Genomic DNA, 19462 nt, shown 5'->3' with positions numbered 1-19462 from the left:
AATTGAAAATTATACTAACTTTGAAAGACAGCAATATCTGAAAATCAGAATAGCATGTCGTCTTCGATAAATATTATTAAATAATTAGACTTTTCAAACATTTTGTATTCATTTAAATATACTGACGAGTTTACACTATATCAACTAGATAGCCTATCAATATGAATTCCAAAAGTATTGTTGTTACAAAACTAAGACGATATTTTAATTATTGCAGACGACAAATGATCATATTCACACATCTACTCTGAAAGTAGCAAATTAGGGATAGGAAGGGTTGGATGTGGGTATCTGAGCCCTACTCAATTTACGCTAAATTTGACAAGCTATTATAAATAACAATATGGGAATATGGGATGTAGATTGATGTGTCACCAATATCCATACTAATATTATTAATGCGAAAGTAACTCTGTCTGTCTGTCTGTTACTCAATCACGCCTAAACTACTGAACCAATTTGCATGAAATTTGGTATGGAGATATTTTGATACCCGAGAAAGGACATAGGCTACCTTTTATTGCGAAATATTTACCACGGGCGAAGCCGGGGCGGACTACTATAATATATTGGTGACATATCAATCGTATCGTATCGTATATTATAATGTGATGAATATTCAATTACTAGTGAATATTAATTAGTTGTTGATAAATTTAGTTTTAGATCCTTCTCGCTTGGAAGACGTTTTTAAAAGACGTTAAAAATTTTCATCCTGTTGCAGGGGCGGTAATAAATCTAACAATCCGTTATCATTAAACTCCATTTAGCCGTGTCGTGACCATACACGATTTTCTTTTAACAGGTTCACTGTCCAGCTTATAGAGTGAGAATTGTTCCACACGTCCAGTTATGTTTTTATGTCCGTCCAGCAATTATTTATGATAAAACGGTACATCTGTTACCTATGTCCCGACACTATTTGGTATATAGGTTATGTTCTGTCAAGTCCACGTGAAATAAATGACGATCTCTCCACGTTCACTGTTAAAAACAGCCTGGAAATCGTATGGACGACCAGACCACATATGGTCTGTGGACTAGTAGTGCTATATACTCTACAGACCATATTTGGTCTGTGGATAGTGAACCTGTTAAGCTATTGCATAGCTTCTACCGCGGGCCTTGAGCGCGGGGACCGAATCGAGAAATTCCGTAACGAAAAAACCTCACGCTCCCCACTCTGGCGGGCGGAGGTGTGGCTTGAAGGCATAGCATGCAATAGCTTTACCGCGGCAGTCCCCGAGTGCCACACGTCGTTTTATTGTTTTATTGTATCTATACATAGAATAGCTACTTACCTTTGGGAGTAGTAGCCCGTAAGATAGACTAAACAAAACACATCTTACAGAAGTAAACAACAAATAATCAGAACTCTTTAAAAGATCATAATTTACGTGCGTATTTTTTAAAGCATAAATCTTTTTATCACGATTAACGCTTCCTGCATCTCCATCCCCGTTGGAATTAAATTTCCTGTAACGCAGAGCGAATGTTTTTTGTATCAACATAATATAATGAAGTTCTTGTATACAGTTAAATTTTACTTCAGTTTGTAGGGTGAAAAGTAGGAGATTAATATTCTATGAGTATGCAGATGAAGACATTTTGTACTGTACTTAATCATAAATATTGTAATTTATAACAAAAATTAAAGGGAGAATCTAATGACAAACAAAACAGAGTTTCTCAACTATTTCAGTAGTCAGTGGATCATCTATGCATTGTACCTAAGTACTTGATGATTTTATGCCAATAAACATATTTGTACCTACATTTAATCCTTAATCCTTCGAATCCATAATTTATTATTTTGCTAAAACAACAACAAACAACTAAAATAAATAGAAGTGTCTAAAAATTTTACTAATTCTGTTTAAAACAGTTCATAAATAAACTTCTTTCTAACATTATTATCTCAGAAACGTAAGTCTAAATCCTAACACTACAATACAAGCGAAAATCAAACCTCACTCCGAACTCTTAAACTCTTCCCTTCACTTTATAAGTTTAACGAAGCCATGTATTTCGACAAAGGTCCAATAGATTTCAGAAACCATTTCCTTAATCGATTTAAAGTGTGAACCCTCACGTTCGGAACTCATTTGTCCAACTACGAGTGAAAAAGTAGTAGAATTCCCTACAATGTGTTTAGGTACGTAATACAATGAGAAATTTTCACCATTTGTATTGTTAAACTATTTATTTTTGAATTTTATTCATACCGTAGAGAATTTATGGAATGCTATCTATACAAACAGGATCCATCGTTTGAAATAACATATTCAGAAATTATTAATCAGCATCTAATTTAAATTATAATGCTACCTGTGATTTGATTAGTTTTTGTTTTTAAGCAATCATACTGAGATATTAACCCATTTCAAAGCGTGATTTGGCAAATTAGTAAATAATATTTGTATTGTATAAGTTTAAAAACACATATAGGCATTTATACATATTAAATAAATAAATCGTTTATTTGCAAGTAAACATGGTGTACATAGGTGTTAAGATACATTATTACAGCATGTTTAGCCGTCATTCAACGGCATGCAAATTACTTAAATACATTATTGATTCTATAAATTATATAAAAAAACACACATTTTACTATTCTTTCGTATATTTTAAATAAATATTTGAGTCAAGTGTACAACCAGCCTTATAAGTATTGGGTTACGATGCCACGCGATCCTAATGTCCAATTTCACGTATTCTTTAACTAAATTGCTCACTTCAGATCCTAACAGTTGGAGCACGTCGTTAGAAAATATGTGGAACGAAATCTTTACAGTCTAACAGCATTTTCTTAAATCAGGTAAAAACTTGAATAGTACGAACACGAATTAAACTGTAAAGAAAAAGTTCAATAAAGTAATATGAGGATGATTCTGAAAAACATTGAAATAAATTGTAGGAAATTAGAAAAACCACATGGCATTGAATGGCATATTTCCATTTAATAATATAGGCTAGTTGTAGCATATGAAAAACTGTAGCCTGTAACGAAGTTACTTTTCAGAAGCTTGCAATATCTACCGAGTTACAGATTGAAACAAGAATATTTTTGGCATAAAAAGAGCACATAACATAAAAAGAGATTCACATAAACCAAAGTTATGATAACACATAAACTGTATCTGTTTATCCAGCTAAAACGAGTGCAACAAAACAAAGTGCAGCTTAGTGACAATAAATATAAAATCGCAAACATTCCCCACACCTGTACTAACAGTCTAACAGAACTGAGACAGTTTTGCCAAAGAAAACAAACTATTTCACACGTAGCACTTGGGTAGCGCCCAAATGTAATAAGGGACTAGCTACATTGCCTCGGACGATTGTAACGATTTTCAGTTATCATGTAGAAGACAAAATATAAGCAAAATATAGATGAATTTTGGGTTATTGAACAATATTATAATTTAACAATATTATATTTTTGGGTTACTGAACGGGAACATGGTTCAATATGCAGCGTATAGATAACTTTATTATTCTAATTTTCGTAAACAGATTTGTAACTGCGTTTAGTAACCCAAGATAGGTGGCTAAAAAATAAAGAGACTTATCGTATGTAAAAAAGCTGTATATAACAGTAAGTAATTAGAACTAGTTATTAACCGACTTCAAAAAAAGGAGGAGGTTATATTTTTTATGGTCGACTAAGAGCCCAGCGGAGCACTGAATATTATATTAGTACATTTGTGAACCTAATAACAAAGACTTTGATGAAGACACAAAAGTATTATGAGTCATCGAATGAGTAGTGTTCTGTATTCATAGATATAATGAAAAGCTTCCCATAAAATCGATTTTAATCCTTAAGGAATTTTACATTATAATTCGACTGCACATTCTTCGTACGTAACGCGACGAATGCACTTGCGTAACCCCTAATAGATTGAGTTTGAAGTGAATAGAGCTGTCGACTGCAAATGTTGTTTTATCTTAACTCCACTGACATGTGACGAAAACTTCGGTAAGCTTTTTTCTTATTTTGTTTGCATTCCCCGCAAATAGGTGTATCATGCTACGTTCAGATTTTGTGTGGGAGTAACAAAAATTTTCCAACGTTAAAACGTTTTTACAAACCTTTACGCAATCGTTTCATTGAATACTATTCAATGAAACGATGAAAATGTTACGTAAATATTCACGCAAAAACTGTTTGCTTTTATTAACAGCTAGGTAGTTTGATATGCAGAAAGGTAGAGTAAATAAATATTGGTAAAAATTTTAATATCAATAAATAATGATTTAACCGCATATATACATCGCAATTCTAAATTAATAAAAATATTACCTACAATCTCCATAATATATTGGAATAAAAGAGTTCCTTGAGTTTGTACTGAGTTTAACAATGAAGACGAAACAATAAGAATTTAATAGATATTATTAAGTGACTATAGTACCTAAATTAATACCTAAAGCTTAAATTGCCCTCTATCATTCCCTAATCCATCCCTAAAGCATTAATTGCCCTAAAGAACGATAGACTGTTCTTTAAATTCATCAACCTGAAAATTAAATCACTTTAAATCAATACGTCTCTATCTCAATTGCCTACCAGATTGGCCGTAAAGTACGTAAGAATATTTTAGTCTACCCTTATAAACCGCCAATTATCTGGGCCACTGGGGACCGGGACATAAACCCACGAGGGGATCGCAACTCAAGGTCGGTTTGAATGACATTCGGTTTGGTTGAATTGATGTTCTGCTTCGTGTAGGAGAAATGTAGGTAGAAAATGTTTTGTTACGAATTTGTCGTGGTGTTCTTGGAAAATGGTACACGTTTTAAATTAACATTGAGCAATGTAAGACAAATTGTAAAGTAACATTTTGTGCAAGTAATTTAAAATATTATTCTCAAATAAAACCTTATTTTATAGAATGACTCATTTAGTCATTTATACCTTATACCTGACTTTAATGCTGCTTAATGCTTACAGGTACAGATTTTATTAAATAATTGGGCAATTTGATTTTTTTCTCAGAAATATAAATATTTAACCAAAAATAGAATTCTATTATATTCTAAATAAAATAGAAAGTTCTAAGAATGCCATAAAAGCAACAATAAAGGTAAATACATAATTTTGTTCGCAGTTTAACTTTGTCGGGAAGCTTCTCGGGCCGAAAGGGAATTCGCTGAAGCGTCTACAAGAAGATACGATGTGTAAAATGGCTGTGCTAGGCCGAGGATCTATGAAGGATAGACAGAAGGTAATTTATTATAGGAATAAATTGTAGGAAACACCTTCCAGGGGTTCAAATTATTAACTCGATGATTTACTCTTAGATACTAACGAAAGGGTTAGTTGCAAAGGTAGAAATTTCTTGTAATTCAATGTACTGGACACCATATTATATGTAATGGATGCAATGAAATAATATGTATCGTTTGTTGAAAATTCTTTAAGAAAATAAATAACGGTGTACTTTAAAATAAAATAGAATGTAGACCAAAATATACAGACTACTACTGACAAAGCGAGAGAAATAAAAGCATAAGAAGAATTAAGTGCAAGGAGCTTTAATGTTTCTTAGCACACAAAAACACGCGAACATTAAAAATTCAACCATTTCACCTGTGGAAATGTACTTCCCTCGATTTCTCTGTACACCGCATTGTCTTGAACAAAAATGAACCTCTCAATTTTTTATCAATACGATACAATGAAGAGTGTATTGTAATTTATTGGAGACTCGCTAGTTGTGACCGCTTTGAAATGCTTCACAATACCAATCTTCAAGATAGTCCACGATTGGGTCTTGAATATGCTCAGGTGCTTCTTTTGTACCTGTAGTTATTTTGTATCATAAATAAAATTCTTGGAACCCTCGAAATTAGAAATTTCGTTCGATTTCTTGAATGATATTAATAATTGATCTGGATCATAATAAGAAAGTTTTACAAATATTATTATAAACCACTTTAGCACAAATTCTATCTAATTAATGCTAATATGAGTGTTATTAGCATTAATTAGACAAAATTTGTAATTTTTATATGCGTTTCCAACGCTTCAACAATTAACGATACTATTTTATGCATACCTACTTCGCATTGTGCTACTATTTACTGTGTTCTTGGTTGATAACGATACAGATATGTACTTGATTGGCAGTGTTGGTAAACCATTGGTCAATTAAAATATCTTTTGCTCTAATGTACATACATTAGAGTCGGGATTATTCGATTCTTTATTTATTGTAGGAAGAAGAACTGCGTATGTCAGGTGACCCAAAGTTCTCTCACCTGTCGGAGGAGCTGCACGTGGAGATCAGCGCGTTCGCGACGCCCGCTGAGGCGCACGCGCGCATCGCCTACGCGCTCGCCGAGCTCAGGAGATTCCTAGTGCCAGTAAGTTCCATACACTGTAGCAGGGGCACTTAACAGCAAATAGCAACACGTGGAGACCAATACTACAATTCTCAAATACCCGTTACACTTAAATTTTTGATGTGTAATCCACTTCACTACATAATCCTTAGAGGTAGCGCGCACGAGCAACTTTGTCTCCGCAACTATTTTGTCTCTCCCACCCATGGACTAGTATGAAAGTGCGCGCACGTAGCGATGCAACTCTCCATACTATTGATGGGAGAGACAAAATAGCTGCGGAGACAAAAGTTGCTCTTGTGCGCTAGCTCTTATTGCTGAACAACTCTGACGTTCTGCAAGGTTCCTTATATCAGAGCACAGAAAAAACCAATATAAATTTTGTGACTCATTTGTGTTAATTAAATCATCCGTGCTTGCTCGAATAGATTGTCTTAACTAATTAGTCCATTCCTAGGATTACAACGACGACATTCGACAAGAACAAATGCTGGAGATGCAGATACTATCCTCACAAAATGAACAGCGAAGACTTACTCCACCAGAATCTTCGAGAAGTAACAGCGAGGAAACTTTGCCAATACGGGACACAGTGAAACAACGGGTTAGTTGAAGAAAATAAAAGTATTACCTCCTATAGAAGCGGTTTCAATATTTTTTGCTTCAGAACTTTAGCGTGGATGGTTAATAAAAAAATTGAAATGCCTCGAATGGTAAAAGAAGTTAGGCGTGCATCCACAGTTCTATTATTTATGGCAATGCAAAATTTAAATGAGTTATTGAAGATTGTTTATTTTACGAAACTTACTCATTTATTTATGTAATGACTAGTTGAAATAAACAAAACATTTAATGCGCAAAAGCAACTAAAAAAAATTATGTTTAGATTAGTTTCCATAACACAAGCGAAAGCTTAGTATGATCAGATCGAATAATGGTAAAAAATGTCCTGTAATATTATTATTTACTAACTGTTGCCCGCAGCTTCGCTTGCGTGGAAAATTTTAATGGTATAAGTTTTCATCCCCTATTTCATCCCTTAAGGGGATGAATTTTCTAAAATCCTTTCTTAGGGGACGCCTACGTTAAGACATCTACCTGCATGCCAAATTTCAGCCCGATACGTCCAGCGGTTTGGGCTGTGTGTTGATAGATCACTATATTATTAGTCACCTTTGAGTTTTATACATATAGATTATATTCCATACTCAGGTACAAGTGGCCCCAGTATCCCAGCCCTCACTAGCGAGTGCCCCCGTGCTGCCGGTGCACGCTCCGAGCGCGCGCGACTACTCGCCGCCCGCGCCCACCCCCGCCCCTGAACATCTACCGCACCATCAGGTATGTATTGAAGTCATTTATAAAAAAGAACGTATGTGTTCTTATGATATATGTTATGTATTATGTAGTTAGATATAAGTTACAGATTATGTAATATTGACATGATTTTAAAAGAGCAACTATGGAGTTTCTTGCCGGTTCTTCTCCATAGATACTGCTTTCCGAATCGGTGGTAAATGTTAAAAATACTTATGTAATGACGATTCGAAAGTGCTACTTAAAGTAGTCTAATTGAATAAATAAATGTTTGAGTTTGAGTTTCTTTCGCAAGACCGGCACGTCATGTAATAAGGCGACGATTTTGATATCTTTGAATCTTGCCAAAGAAGTTTCACTTCTGACACGCGTGCTCGACGCACACGCTCTTTTTTATGAAAAGTTTCCTTTTTGATGATGTTGGGTTAAAAGAAAGAAATAAACCATTTATATCAACACACAAAAATACAACAATGACATTATAAATTAATACAGGGTAAGGGTTTACATAATTTATTCCAGGAACATCTATTTCACACTACGCTTTCACAACTTTTACCGAAACTATAATAAAATTTATATATACAAACTATGTTTTACGAGCAATTACCCTCCTAAAATAATGTTTCTTGCGGTTATGGTTTTGGGAGAGCATTAGATATAATAAACTATAATTAAAAACTATGTTCCACTTTTTAAAGAGACACGTCGAAACTTGGTAGGTATTTTACTTGTACACGAATATAAATAACTAGATTAAAAATATAACATCTTATTATTTAACATCCTATATTTTGATCTCGATCTTTACTGTATTTTGAAACAATCAAGTGTTTAGCATACAAATATGTTCTAAAAACATTGAAGATTATTATGCTAGATAGGAAAAGTATTTAGGCCTAAATATATCAGCCAATTTATGTACGAAATGCTCCTTATAGATAACGATAACAGTTTCCTCACGAAGCTCAGCCCAAAGCTTGTACCACATCCTACTTATTGATATTTTTAGAATTGTATTTTCAGCGAACATTCTTGTTTTCGATACATTAACTGTTGAACCCAATTTCTTTTGATCCTTTTCATTCAATTATTCTTGACTATAACTTAATAGAAGTAATCACAAAGGTAAATTTGATAGAATTTTCTTTGTTATTCTTTCTTCCATTTTTAAAGCAAGAAGGATGTTCTTGTTAAAATTTGGTTTTTGACTCAATGCGGAACACACGCATCACATTTACAAAATTGTTATGTTCTAATTTAAAATTATGTCTTGACATAATCTATACTAATATTATAAAGCTGAAGAGTTTGTTTGTTTGAACGCGCTAATCTCAGGAACTACTGTTCCGATTTGAAAAATTCTTTCGTTGTTCGTTCTTCCGGCGAAGCGCAGCTAGTCATAAGATATGAATTCCTAAACTTGAGTTCTAAACAAAAAGTTTCTACTATTACCTAGTATAGTATTATATTATCTGTGCTATAACTACGATCTACATGGAGAGGTAAAATTCATTGCTCATTCATTGCTTTTTAATCATCCATATATATTTTTAATTTCCTACCAATACTACGCTAAGCTTAATTACAATCAACACATACAGCAAATGATAAAAGGGTTCCTCTAGTTATGTTACATTGTTATTTCACCCTGAATTACTTACGTAAAACAAACGTTACGATTCCATACTAATTAATTAGGAAGGGGAGAACTGAACAACAACGTAGAAGTTTAAGATATTGTAAGACATATACATACATATAGGTATAATAGAAGAACTAGCAAAACATTGTTTTAGTTAAAGGTCTCATTCGGTATAAATTTTTAATCAACTCTTGTGAAAAACATCACCTAAACTTTCTAACAGATGAAGAGAAATTTTAAAACATAATATTCAGATTGTTAAAGCCTTTGAAGTCATGTTTATTACTTATCAGTGAACTACTGATTGAAAAATTATTTCGGTGTTAGATAGCCCATTTATCGAGGAAGGCTTATAGGCTACACTGAAGGTAAAACCGCGGAGCACAACTAGTTAGCAATAAGTTGTATACACAATCAGCAATCAACTTAATTAATTTGTTTGTTTATGTTCTTGACATTTTAATTATCCACTATAATAACACTATTCACGAACTATTTATAAGAACCTTCAAGGCTTCAAGATCATTTATTTATGTATCCCGCAATGTCTAATTCAAAATTGGCCAATTTATTACTCCATTACGACGTGTCACGTATATCAAACGTGATTTAAGAATCAATTGAGAAATGTTCTCACCATTTACGAAAGTGAATCATGGAATACGCGACATGTCATTTAAAGTCACGTAATCAATTTTTAGGTAATGCTTTTATACTCAGAATGTAGCTTTGATGTAAGCGCGTCATGCGTGACAAGCTAACCAGTGAAAATGAATTTTGAACGTGTCAAACCGATTTATCGCCTGGCCGAACTGTCGAACCACTTTTCGATCGATATATGGTTATAATTTACGTTATAATTTAATAAATAATGAAAACTCTTTTTTCTTTAAAGGATACGTTAAGTAGGCCCTCTTTATTTTATTTAGGTATTTATAGTTATGGCCCGCGGCTTCACCCGCGTATCTAAAAAAGTTCCCATATCAATTAAACATTTCACCCTGGAATAAACTAGCCTATGTAACTATCTCCAGACACAAAAATCACATCATAAAATAGTTCCATTGCGACGTGAAAGATACACGATAACTACAAGATAGGTAGATACACAAACAAACACACAACATAAACACACTTTCGCATTTATAATAGTAAGTACTCAGAATATTACACCAAATATATTTCAAACATTTCTAATAGAATTTCATGTGCACAAACCAACATTAATTTTTTTGAGTAACACACCGACAACGATCTATGTTTCAAAGTGCAAACAGTTGAAATCGAATAACTTGCGCTCAGTTGGAAGTGCTTTCAATGCTAGAATTTATTGCTATTTTTCCGATATTACCAGCCAGAGCGATCCTAAACAAAAATATCACGATACTTAACCGGGTCTTACATGCATAAACATTTTACTGCAATTCACTCAAACATTTATTTATTCAATTAGACTTCTTCGAGAAGCACTTTTGTCTTTTGAAACGTCAATACATATTTTTAACATTTACCACCGATTCGGAAAGCAGTATCTATGGAGAAGAACCGGCAAGAAACTCCATAGTTGCTCTTTTAAAACATTTCAGTATTACAATTTAATTTTACAAAATATGTAACTAACTGTACGTATATAACTGACTTCACTTGAATCAGACAAAGGAAAATGATTTACCGAGTATATAAGGTACTATTGATTCGCTCCGGCTTTGCCCGTGGTTCAAGAAGCATCACATACCTACATATTCCACGGCGACTTAATGTTTGTAATCGTTCCAAATAATTATCATTCCTTCAACTAGCTATAGTTTCGAACTATGCCCCGCGGTCTTACTCGCTTCACTCCTATTGGTCTTAGCATGATAATATTATAGCCTTCCTTACAGTGAAATCGTTTTTGAAATCGGTCCAATAGTTCTTGAGATTAGCGCGTTCAAACAAAGTAACATAACTTTATAATGTAAGTATAGGTATAGATATATATCCTTCACATTAAGATCACAAATGATACAAATCGAGCACAGATTTCCGACCTCTAGTCTAACCTATATCTATACAATTGCCGGTTTTAGACTCAAGAGGTCACGTTTAAGGGTAAGTAGCAATAAAAGTTCACTGGGGGTTTGAAAGGTCTCCTATTAATAGTTTATAACGTCGGCTGTATCGAGTTTAAGACCAGTTTTAAAACTACCGCAAGGAAGACTATTCTTAAGGTATAAAGTATTAATATTTGTTGGGAAATAAAGGAACAGGTTTAGGAAGAATTAAAAAACTCAACAACAGTTCTCGAACTCAAACTCGATCGTTTATTTATTCACCTAGATTTATATTAAAAACCCTGTTCAAGCGTAGAAATTATTAAACACTGGTCGGAAAAGCAATCTCTGCAGAAACGGCCAGAAGTTCTGTAGTTGCTATTTTAAAATCTTAATATCGACACTTTAATTTACTACATATTCGAGCAGGACTAATGAAAAGCTTTGTGAGGGTTGCTTGTTTCAATATAATGATAACTGCGTTAAAAACAACCGACTTCAAACTTGCACTTGCAACATTTACAAATACAGATAAAAATGCTCATAAAATAAAAACTACTGGGCCTATCCGAATAAAATTTTTATGGGACCAATTCGACACCATCCCGCATCGAACAAAATCAAAAGAATCACGTAAATCGGTTCAGAAACCTCGGAATAATCGGTGTACATACATAAAAAAACATACCAGCGGAATAAATAACCTCCTCCTTTTTTGAAGTCGGTTAAAAATTTAAAAAAAAATCTTCTAGGGAAGCACGTACCATCTTAGACCACATCTCATCTTAACATCAGGCGAGATTGTGGTCAGGCAAAAAGGAGTGGTTCGCTATCGACAAAAAAAAATAGTTGGTGAGATGAATTAGAAATACATGAATTAATCTTATTTATTTGCAGTTAACAAGCCCAGCTGGTCACGGCTTGCTAGTTGGAGGTGGTATACTTCAACAAGCACCAACACAACATCTACTCACACACAATTCTATACTAGGTAAGATATGTTCCCTAAATGTAGTTAACCAACATCCATGGCTTTAACCATTTTCTGTAGAATGTGTGTGAGCTTCTAGACTTACTCTATATTAAGTAATATTTATGTTCCATAAAAGAAGCTAAAAATCAACATCCATGATTTTAACCTTTTCTTTAGAATCGGTCCTCTTTGTTTCCTATCTTCAGTATTGTACTTGTTTCTATTCAATACTCAACATGGTTTTAACCATTTTTGTAGAATTAGTCCTCTTTGTTTCCTACCTTCAGTATTGTTCTTGTTTGTATTCAATAATTATGTAGTTTGAACTTCCAGATTTCCAGAAATAATAGCTTTAATCCACCGTAAAACCTTACCAACAGTTATATGCTCTAAAGGTTAATCGTGTGTTAAAATGCCTTCACCACGTGCCACTAAATGCGGTGCAAACGAAATTATTTCTTTCGGTTCCGAACGAATATGGACTGCAGAGCGTATAATTATGCTAATGAAAGAATTTCTCATGAAAAACATTCTGTTTCTATTTAAATGCAAAGCATATCTAGCAAATGGATGCGGAAAATAAATTTCAATTCCGTTTTGTTTTGCTCGGGTTAGCGAGGAGGTAAATGAGATGGGTCATCTGCTAATAAAAACCGGTGTTAATTGTTAGCAGCGAACACATTTAAAGATATATTGGGTCGACGAGGAATTCTAGGACTGAATTTTTCTTTGAAATGAATACGGACGAAGGGTTCAGCATTTTATATTAATAAAAATATTTATTGTGTAGGATGATCTTTATTTTTTCGTGTAGGATATAATATCTCGAATGTATAATGATAATTTTTCTACAGACGCCAAATTCATCTAAAACAAGTGACGTCACCTATGTTCAGCTTATATGTTAAGCCTCCTTGTCCCATTTATCCTATCCTAAAGTAGCCTATGTGTTTTCTTGGCACAAAGCCATGTTGTTGACAAATTTCAAATTGATCGTTCGTTAGTGTGTACTAAATTATATAAAAAATGTCCTTCAAAGTTACAAAAGTCGCTCAGTTGTCTCGAAAGTTTATGCCAATTTTATACTAAAATATTATTTTCTTAATCGTATTGTATCAAAATAATAGAAGATAATTGTTAAATAGATGTCGTAAGAGAATATGTTTGCTTTGCTAATTAACAAACTAACGCAGAGCACTGGGCAGGTGGCGGCGATATACTGGGGCTGAGCAGCCCCGTGCTGGGCGGCGTGCTGCACGCGCACCCCGCGCTGCGCGGCGTCAAGCCGGCCGCCGTGCACCTCGCCTCGCAAGGTCGGTACGTCACTCTTACTTACACCCGCCGACACGCAGCACTCGTACTGGCCCAGCCCCGCGTGTCACTCGCATCACGTCAAGCCGGCCGCCGTGCACCTCGCCTCGCAAGGTCGGTACGTCGCTCTTACTTACACCCGCCGACACGCAGCACTCGTACCGGCCCAGCCCCGCGTGTCACTCGCATCACGTCAAGCCGGCCGCCGTGCACCTCGCCTCGCAAGGTCGGTACGTCGCTCTTACTTACACCCGCCGACACGCAGCACTCGTACCGGCCCAGCCCCGCGTGTCACTCGCATCACGTCAAGCCGGCCGCCGTGCACCTCGCCTCGCAAGGTCGGTACGTCGCTCTTACTTACACCCGCCGACACGCAGCACTCGTACCGGCCCAGCCCCGCGTGTCACTCGCATCACGTCAAGCCGGCCGCCGTGCACCTCGCCTCGCAAGGTCGGTACGTCGCTCTTACTTACACCCGCCGACACGCAGCACTCGTACCGGCCCAGCCCCGCGTGTCACTCGCATCACGTCAAGCCGGCCGCCGTGCACCTCGCCTCGCAAGGTCGGTACGTCGCTCTTACTTACACCCGCCGACACGCAGCACTCGTACCGGCCCAGCCCCGCGTGTCACTCGCATCACGTCAAGCCGGCCGCCGTGCACCTCGCCTCGCAAGGTCGGTACGTCGCTCTTACTTACACCCGCCGACACGCAGCACTCGTACCGGCCCAGCCCCGCGTGTCACTCGCATCACGTCAAGCCGGCCGCCGTGCACCTCGCCTCGCAAGGTCGGTACGTCGCTCTTACTTACACCCGCCGACACGCAGCACTCGTACCGGCCCAGCCCCGCGTGTCACTCGCATCACGTCAAGCCGGCCGCCGTGCACCTCGCCTCGCAAGGTCGGTACGTCGCTCTTACTTACACCCGCCGACACGCAGCACTCGTACCGGCCCAGCCCCGCGTGTCACTCGCATCACGTCAAGCCGGCCGCCGTGCACCTCGCCTCGCAAGGTCGGTACGTCGCTCTTACTTACACCCGCCGACACGCAGCACTCGTACTGGCCCAGCCCCGCGTGTCACTCGCATCACGTCAAGCCGGCAAGCATTGACACACAGCCAAACAATATTAACCATACAACTAACAATAGTAACTATAACAACACCTATAAAGATCCCAGTCGCTGGACATATAAGTATATCAATCATTTTGTGTAGGCTACCAAGAAAGTTCTTTCACACGAGGCGTATTAAATGCCTACCTACCCACTGTATCTTATTCTCTCTTATCAGTTACACTCAAACGCCTTTTACCATTACTTACACGCATATCGCTGCCCACTATCATATTGTAATCTTGTCGTCAACAACATCGTTGTGGTTTTTGCCAGTTCGTGAGCATTCCCGTAATGAAGGTTTCGTTTTTGTTAAGCCCTATGTATTTAGGAATACATATTATACACTAGACAGCGATTTCATCTTAGTATTTTTTTTTAGTAGACATAGTATATAACCTAGTATTTTAACACTGGTGTTGTGCGAAATGGTACCTCATGACTAAAACCTGATTGTGATAAAATCATAAAATTATTATTTAAAAGAACACTTTAAATCCAGTACTGTGCGTCATTCTGCTATACCTTAATTTTCCTTTAAAACCGCATTACGAAGGTAAACTAAAAGCGCATCAAGTTCGAGCTATCAAGTTCTATAACAATTTGCAAACAGTTGGACGGTTTTGTTATTTAATTAAACGTCTGTTCGACGGACAAGCTCTTTGAAGAACTGTTGTGGTTAGAACCCGGTGCATTTGCCTTAAGATTTACAGCTTGCAAGTTCGTGGCAGCTCTGTTGATTCTCAAAGACTGAACTATTTCACAATTAGCAGATGGAATATTCGAATTAAATGGAAGATTTTGGTATAAAGAAAATTGATATCGTAACATGAAGCTTTTGAGATATTCATAATTTTTTCAAGGAAAGCAGAGCATAAAGTGAGCTAGTCAAGAAATCTGACTAATAATTACACTATTCTGCTAAAAGTCTTGTATGTTTTTAGGTAATTATGTTTCAAAATTTTTGCGCAATATAATGAATATTATATATGTAAATAGAAAGTGCGAGAACCTCATTCTAAATATCTATTTTAAATAAGTTAAGCAGAATGAACTTAAACCCCTTACTTTAAGCCGACTACAGATAAGCACAGAGCATACCTTTAAGGCTACAAAGTATTGATTTCGTTTCAATCTAAGAGGCAGAGAATTTCCTCGAAAATCCGCTTAACTTACAGGATTTCCAATGTTTTCTTTTCATATGTATTTGTTAACGTTGTAATATCTGACTTGGTTAATTCATTAAATATTAAAAGTGAAGATATCAAAGTGCGAAATTATCTATAAAATTGATATACTTATGTATTTTCTTATGTCATCAAATACTTGAAATAAACAAATTAGGTCTAATAATGATTTTCAATAAAGAAAATATACAACTCTGTACAAAACATGCACCTTTTTTATGTCAAAAACCAAACAGGAGATTGAGAGGTCCCTATCCTATATCACACAATTGGAGTTTATTCTCCATTGGGAAAAATACGTCCAAAAATATATCAGGAATGAATCACCGAATGTCACTTATCGACTCCTCGGAGTTGGAAATAAAACACTTCTCTTCCGTTACAGTATTCCACGTCTGTCGAATAGAAAATAAAATCAAATGCATACTGTTTCATAGATTTAGGTTATGAAAAGGTATAAGAAGTTGTCTTTACTATCTGTAAAATATGTTATCTTTGTGTACGCATCGATCTATTTCATAAACCTAGCTTTCAGCCCGCGGCTTCGCCCGCGTTTTCAAAGAAAAACCCGCATAGTTCCCGTTCCCGAGGGATTTCCGGGATAAAAACTATCATATCTCTCAAGTTGGATCGAACTGCACATGGTGTGCGAATTTTATTATAATCGGTTAAGTGGTTTAGGAGTCCTTTGAGGACAAACATTGTGACACGAGATTTATTATATATATTAAGAAGATAGTAATCAAAGGGTTTGTTATGGTCAGGTGTTGGGTCGGGTGGGGGCACCCGCAAGCGGCCGCTGCTGGGCGGCGCGCGGGGCGCCATCTCGCCGACTAAGCGCGCCGTGCTGTCGCTGCTCGCGCGCGCGCGCGCCGCCACGCACAAGCACGCGCACGAGTGAGTCCACGCCTTTATATTGTTAACGTGCTCAGCTGTTGGGCGGCTATATCCCTGCAAGCATTTCTAGCTTGCGTGAGTACATGCCTTTATATTGTTAACGTGCTCAGCTGTTGGGCGGTTATATCCCTGCAAATGCTCCTAGCTGGTATGAGTACATGCCTTTATACCGAATCCTGGCTCCTACAGTGTCTTAAGAATACTTACACAATAGTGTAGGCCACGAATCACTCAAAAGGTAATCGACACCTTCACTGCAACACTGCTATGAAATCAATAGTGACATGTGTCAACAACATGTTACAAGACGATCAGTGTTTAGCGGTAGGTAAGTAATATATTATTACAAGTATAAATATGTAGGTACCTATATACAAAGTTATCTAACTGTTTGATTGATGTTTGAAGATTGCCTGGATAGATCAACAGCAACAAAATAATTTTTATTTATTTTCATAGTATTGTCAAAAGTTTAAATTCACTATTAGTTTTCCAGTTAAATAGACTAAATGAGACTTGCTAAAATTAAAAAAATTATGAGTCAAATTTGATAATCCCATAGGTACTAGTCAATACTTAAGTCATAAAATGGCACTTTATGGCGTTTTTATGACCGAATTTAATAACTCAGCTGTTCGTCAGTTATGATCGTGTTTTAGGTATTATTTTTCAGTATAAAACACTAATAACTTTAACATTAACCAACCTTGATGACATAAGAAAATATTGGGACTTCATAAAAATAATTTTAGGAGCAATTTGACAAACTATAAAGTTGCGCTGCAATTTACTGGGAAGCATCGTTTTAACTATAAACTATCAAAATGTACAATCTAATTTTATAAAGTGCTCAGCGTAGTGCTGGTCACTCACGGCATATTGAAATTTATATTAAATCTCAATTTTATCTCGTTCCCAAGCACTTCGGTGAACAATTTATGAGTTTGCTGTAGGCGGAACGTGTTGTACTTGTAATGAGTTATTAGCTAAAACTGTTATGGTTTATTTACTCTTACCTTCTTGTTACTACTTTATCCATACCAATCCATACTAATATTATAAAGCTAAAGAGTTTGTTTGTTTGTTTGAACGCGCTAATCTCGGGAACTACTGGTCCGATTTAAAATATTTCGGTGTTAGATAACCCATTCATCGAGGAAGGCTTATAGGCTTATATTATAATCTCGATAAGACTAACAGGAGCGGAGCACTGCGGGTAAAACCGCGGAGCACAGCTAGTCCCATATCTGTAGTATGTACCCTTTATGTACCCTTTTGTCTAAAAACATGTTTTATCTATAGAAATACAATACCATAATTTCTCATTTTTCCTTACTAATAATTGACTTATTTCAGACACCCGGCTCTACTTCCACTGATACGCGACGAGTTTGTGACAGGCGTCGGTGTTAATATCAATTTAGCGTAATATTTATATGAATAAATAAACTTTAGTAATAAATTATACACGCTGTTTCAATAGAGTACATGGACTTCTTGTAAAAGTTTTTGCTTTTCTGTTTTTAGTTATAAGGATATATGAACTGTTTTTAGGTTAACCCAATTTCTTAGTCTTTTTTTTTTGGGAAATATCAAAAAATACAATGACAATTTCTTGCTGTCAAGGGTGTGAATAAATTTGAAAATTTAATTTATATGAATTGAACAAAAAGTTATACACAAAAAGTTTTATATATATGTACTTACGAAGTTTTCGGGCTTTTTCTACAATTTGATATACCAACCTACAAGACAAATTGATAATGACCTTTATTTCTAGTACTAAATACTTATTATAAACAACCACCAGCATCTTTATTTTATTATATTCTAGCCTTAGTAGCGCATTTAGATCAAAATTATTATGTGCCGTCAATTTAAATGAACCCCATTTAAGGCCTAATTAGAAAAAAAGGACCATATGTAAATAATTTTCCCTCGCCTTCTAGTTGTAAATAATTATATTAATATAAATGAATATAGAATATGTATTTATGACGTTAAGAGTTTAATATACTGGATCGAACTTAATCTTGATACAAGATGACTGATTGAACGAAAAACACACGTTAAAGATTCAAATTCATAAAAAAATAAAAATAAAATATTTTTATTCAACAAACAAAGAAATGCAATTTGTAACTAGAGATTATTACAAAATGAGTGACATAATAAAATTTTCAACAAAATCTCTCTTTTACTTATATTTTCGTTCATACAGTAAATAAAAATAAATTTTAATAGATCACTTAAATACATCTATATCAAGCACAAAATTATAAAAAATACACAATCATTAGTAATAATTAAATTTTAAGGCCTATTCAAACTACAGCGGTATCCGCTACCGCTGTGGGTAGCGATATACCGATGGCACGCGATTAGGGTCTCTATATGTAGTAAATACTTCGTAAGAGATACAATCGCGTGACAATCGGAATACCGCTGCCCAAAACGGTATTGGATACCGCTGTTGTTTGAATAGGCCCTTATTTGCACGTATGTAAAGCATATTATGTAGCTAGAAAAATTCGTAAATAATTATTTAATTTAAAGATTCATATAGTAAAATCTTGTGTACATTTTATCAAAAATATTAAAATGATAATTCTTATTATAAAATAAATATAGATT

At 35.6% G+C, this 19462-nt stretch overlaps 1 protein-coding gene across 3 annotated transcripts in view; it reads left to right on the top strand.

Annotated features, from left to right (window-relative positions):
* LOC123701692 (KH domain-containing, RNA-binding, signal transduction-associated protein 2-like) overlaps positions 1-19255 on the top strand; it is a 115311-nt gene extending 96056 nt beyond the window's left edge. Inside the window, exons 4-11 of one of the 3 annotated variants that reach the window (XR_006752771.1) lie at positions 5118-5234; positions 6229-6375; positions 6812-6958; positions 7567-7695; positions 12247-12340; positions 13528-13639; positions 16696-16828; positions 18185-19255. Coding sequence is in view for 2 of the 3 variants with exons in the window: in XM_045649193.1 (XP_045505149.1) it covers positions 5118-5234; positions 6229-6375; positions 6812-6958; positions 7567-7695; positions 12247-12340; positions 13528-13635; positions 16696-16828; positions 18185-18257 (948 nt within the window). In the remaining variant the exon portion in view is untranslated. The remainder of the gene's footprint in view (positions 1-5117; positions 5235-6228; positions 6376-6811; positions 6959-7566; positions 7696-12246; positions 12341-13527; positions 13640-16695; positions 16829-18184) is intronic. The other 2 variants (XM_045649193.1, XM_045649194.1) reach the window with 2 other exon arrangements.
* Positions 19256-19462: the final 207 nt, after the last annotated feature.

The sequence above is a fragment of the Colias croceus genome, chromosome 22 (assembly GCF_905220415.1).
Source record: "Colias croceus chromosome 22, ilColCroc2.1".
Taxonomy (NCBI): domain Eukaryota; kingdom Metazoa; phylum Arthropoda; class Insecta; order Lepidoptera; family Pieridae; genus Colias; species Colias croceus.
The sequence above is the reverse complement of the archived record's forward strand: the minus strand, read 5'-3'. Positions and strand labels throughout refer to the sequence as shown.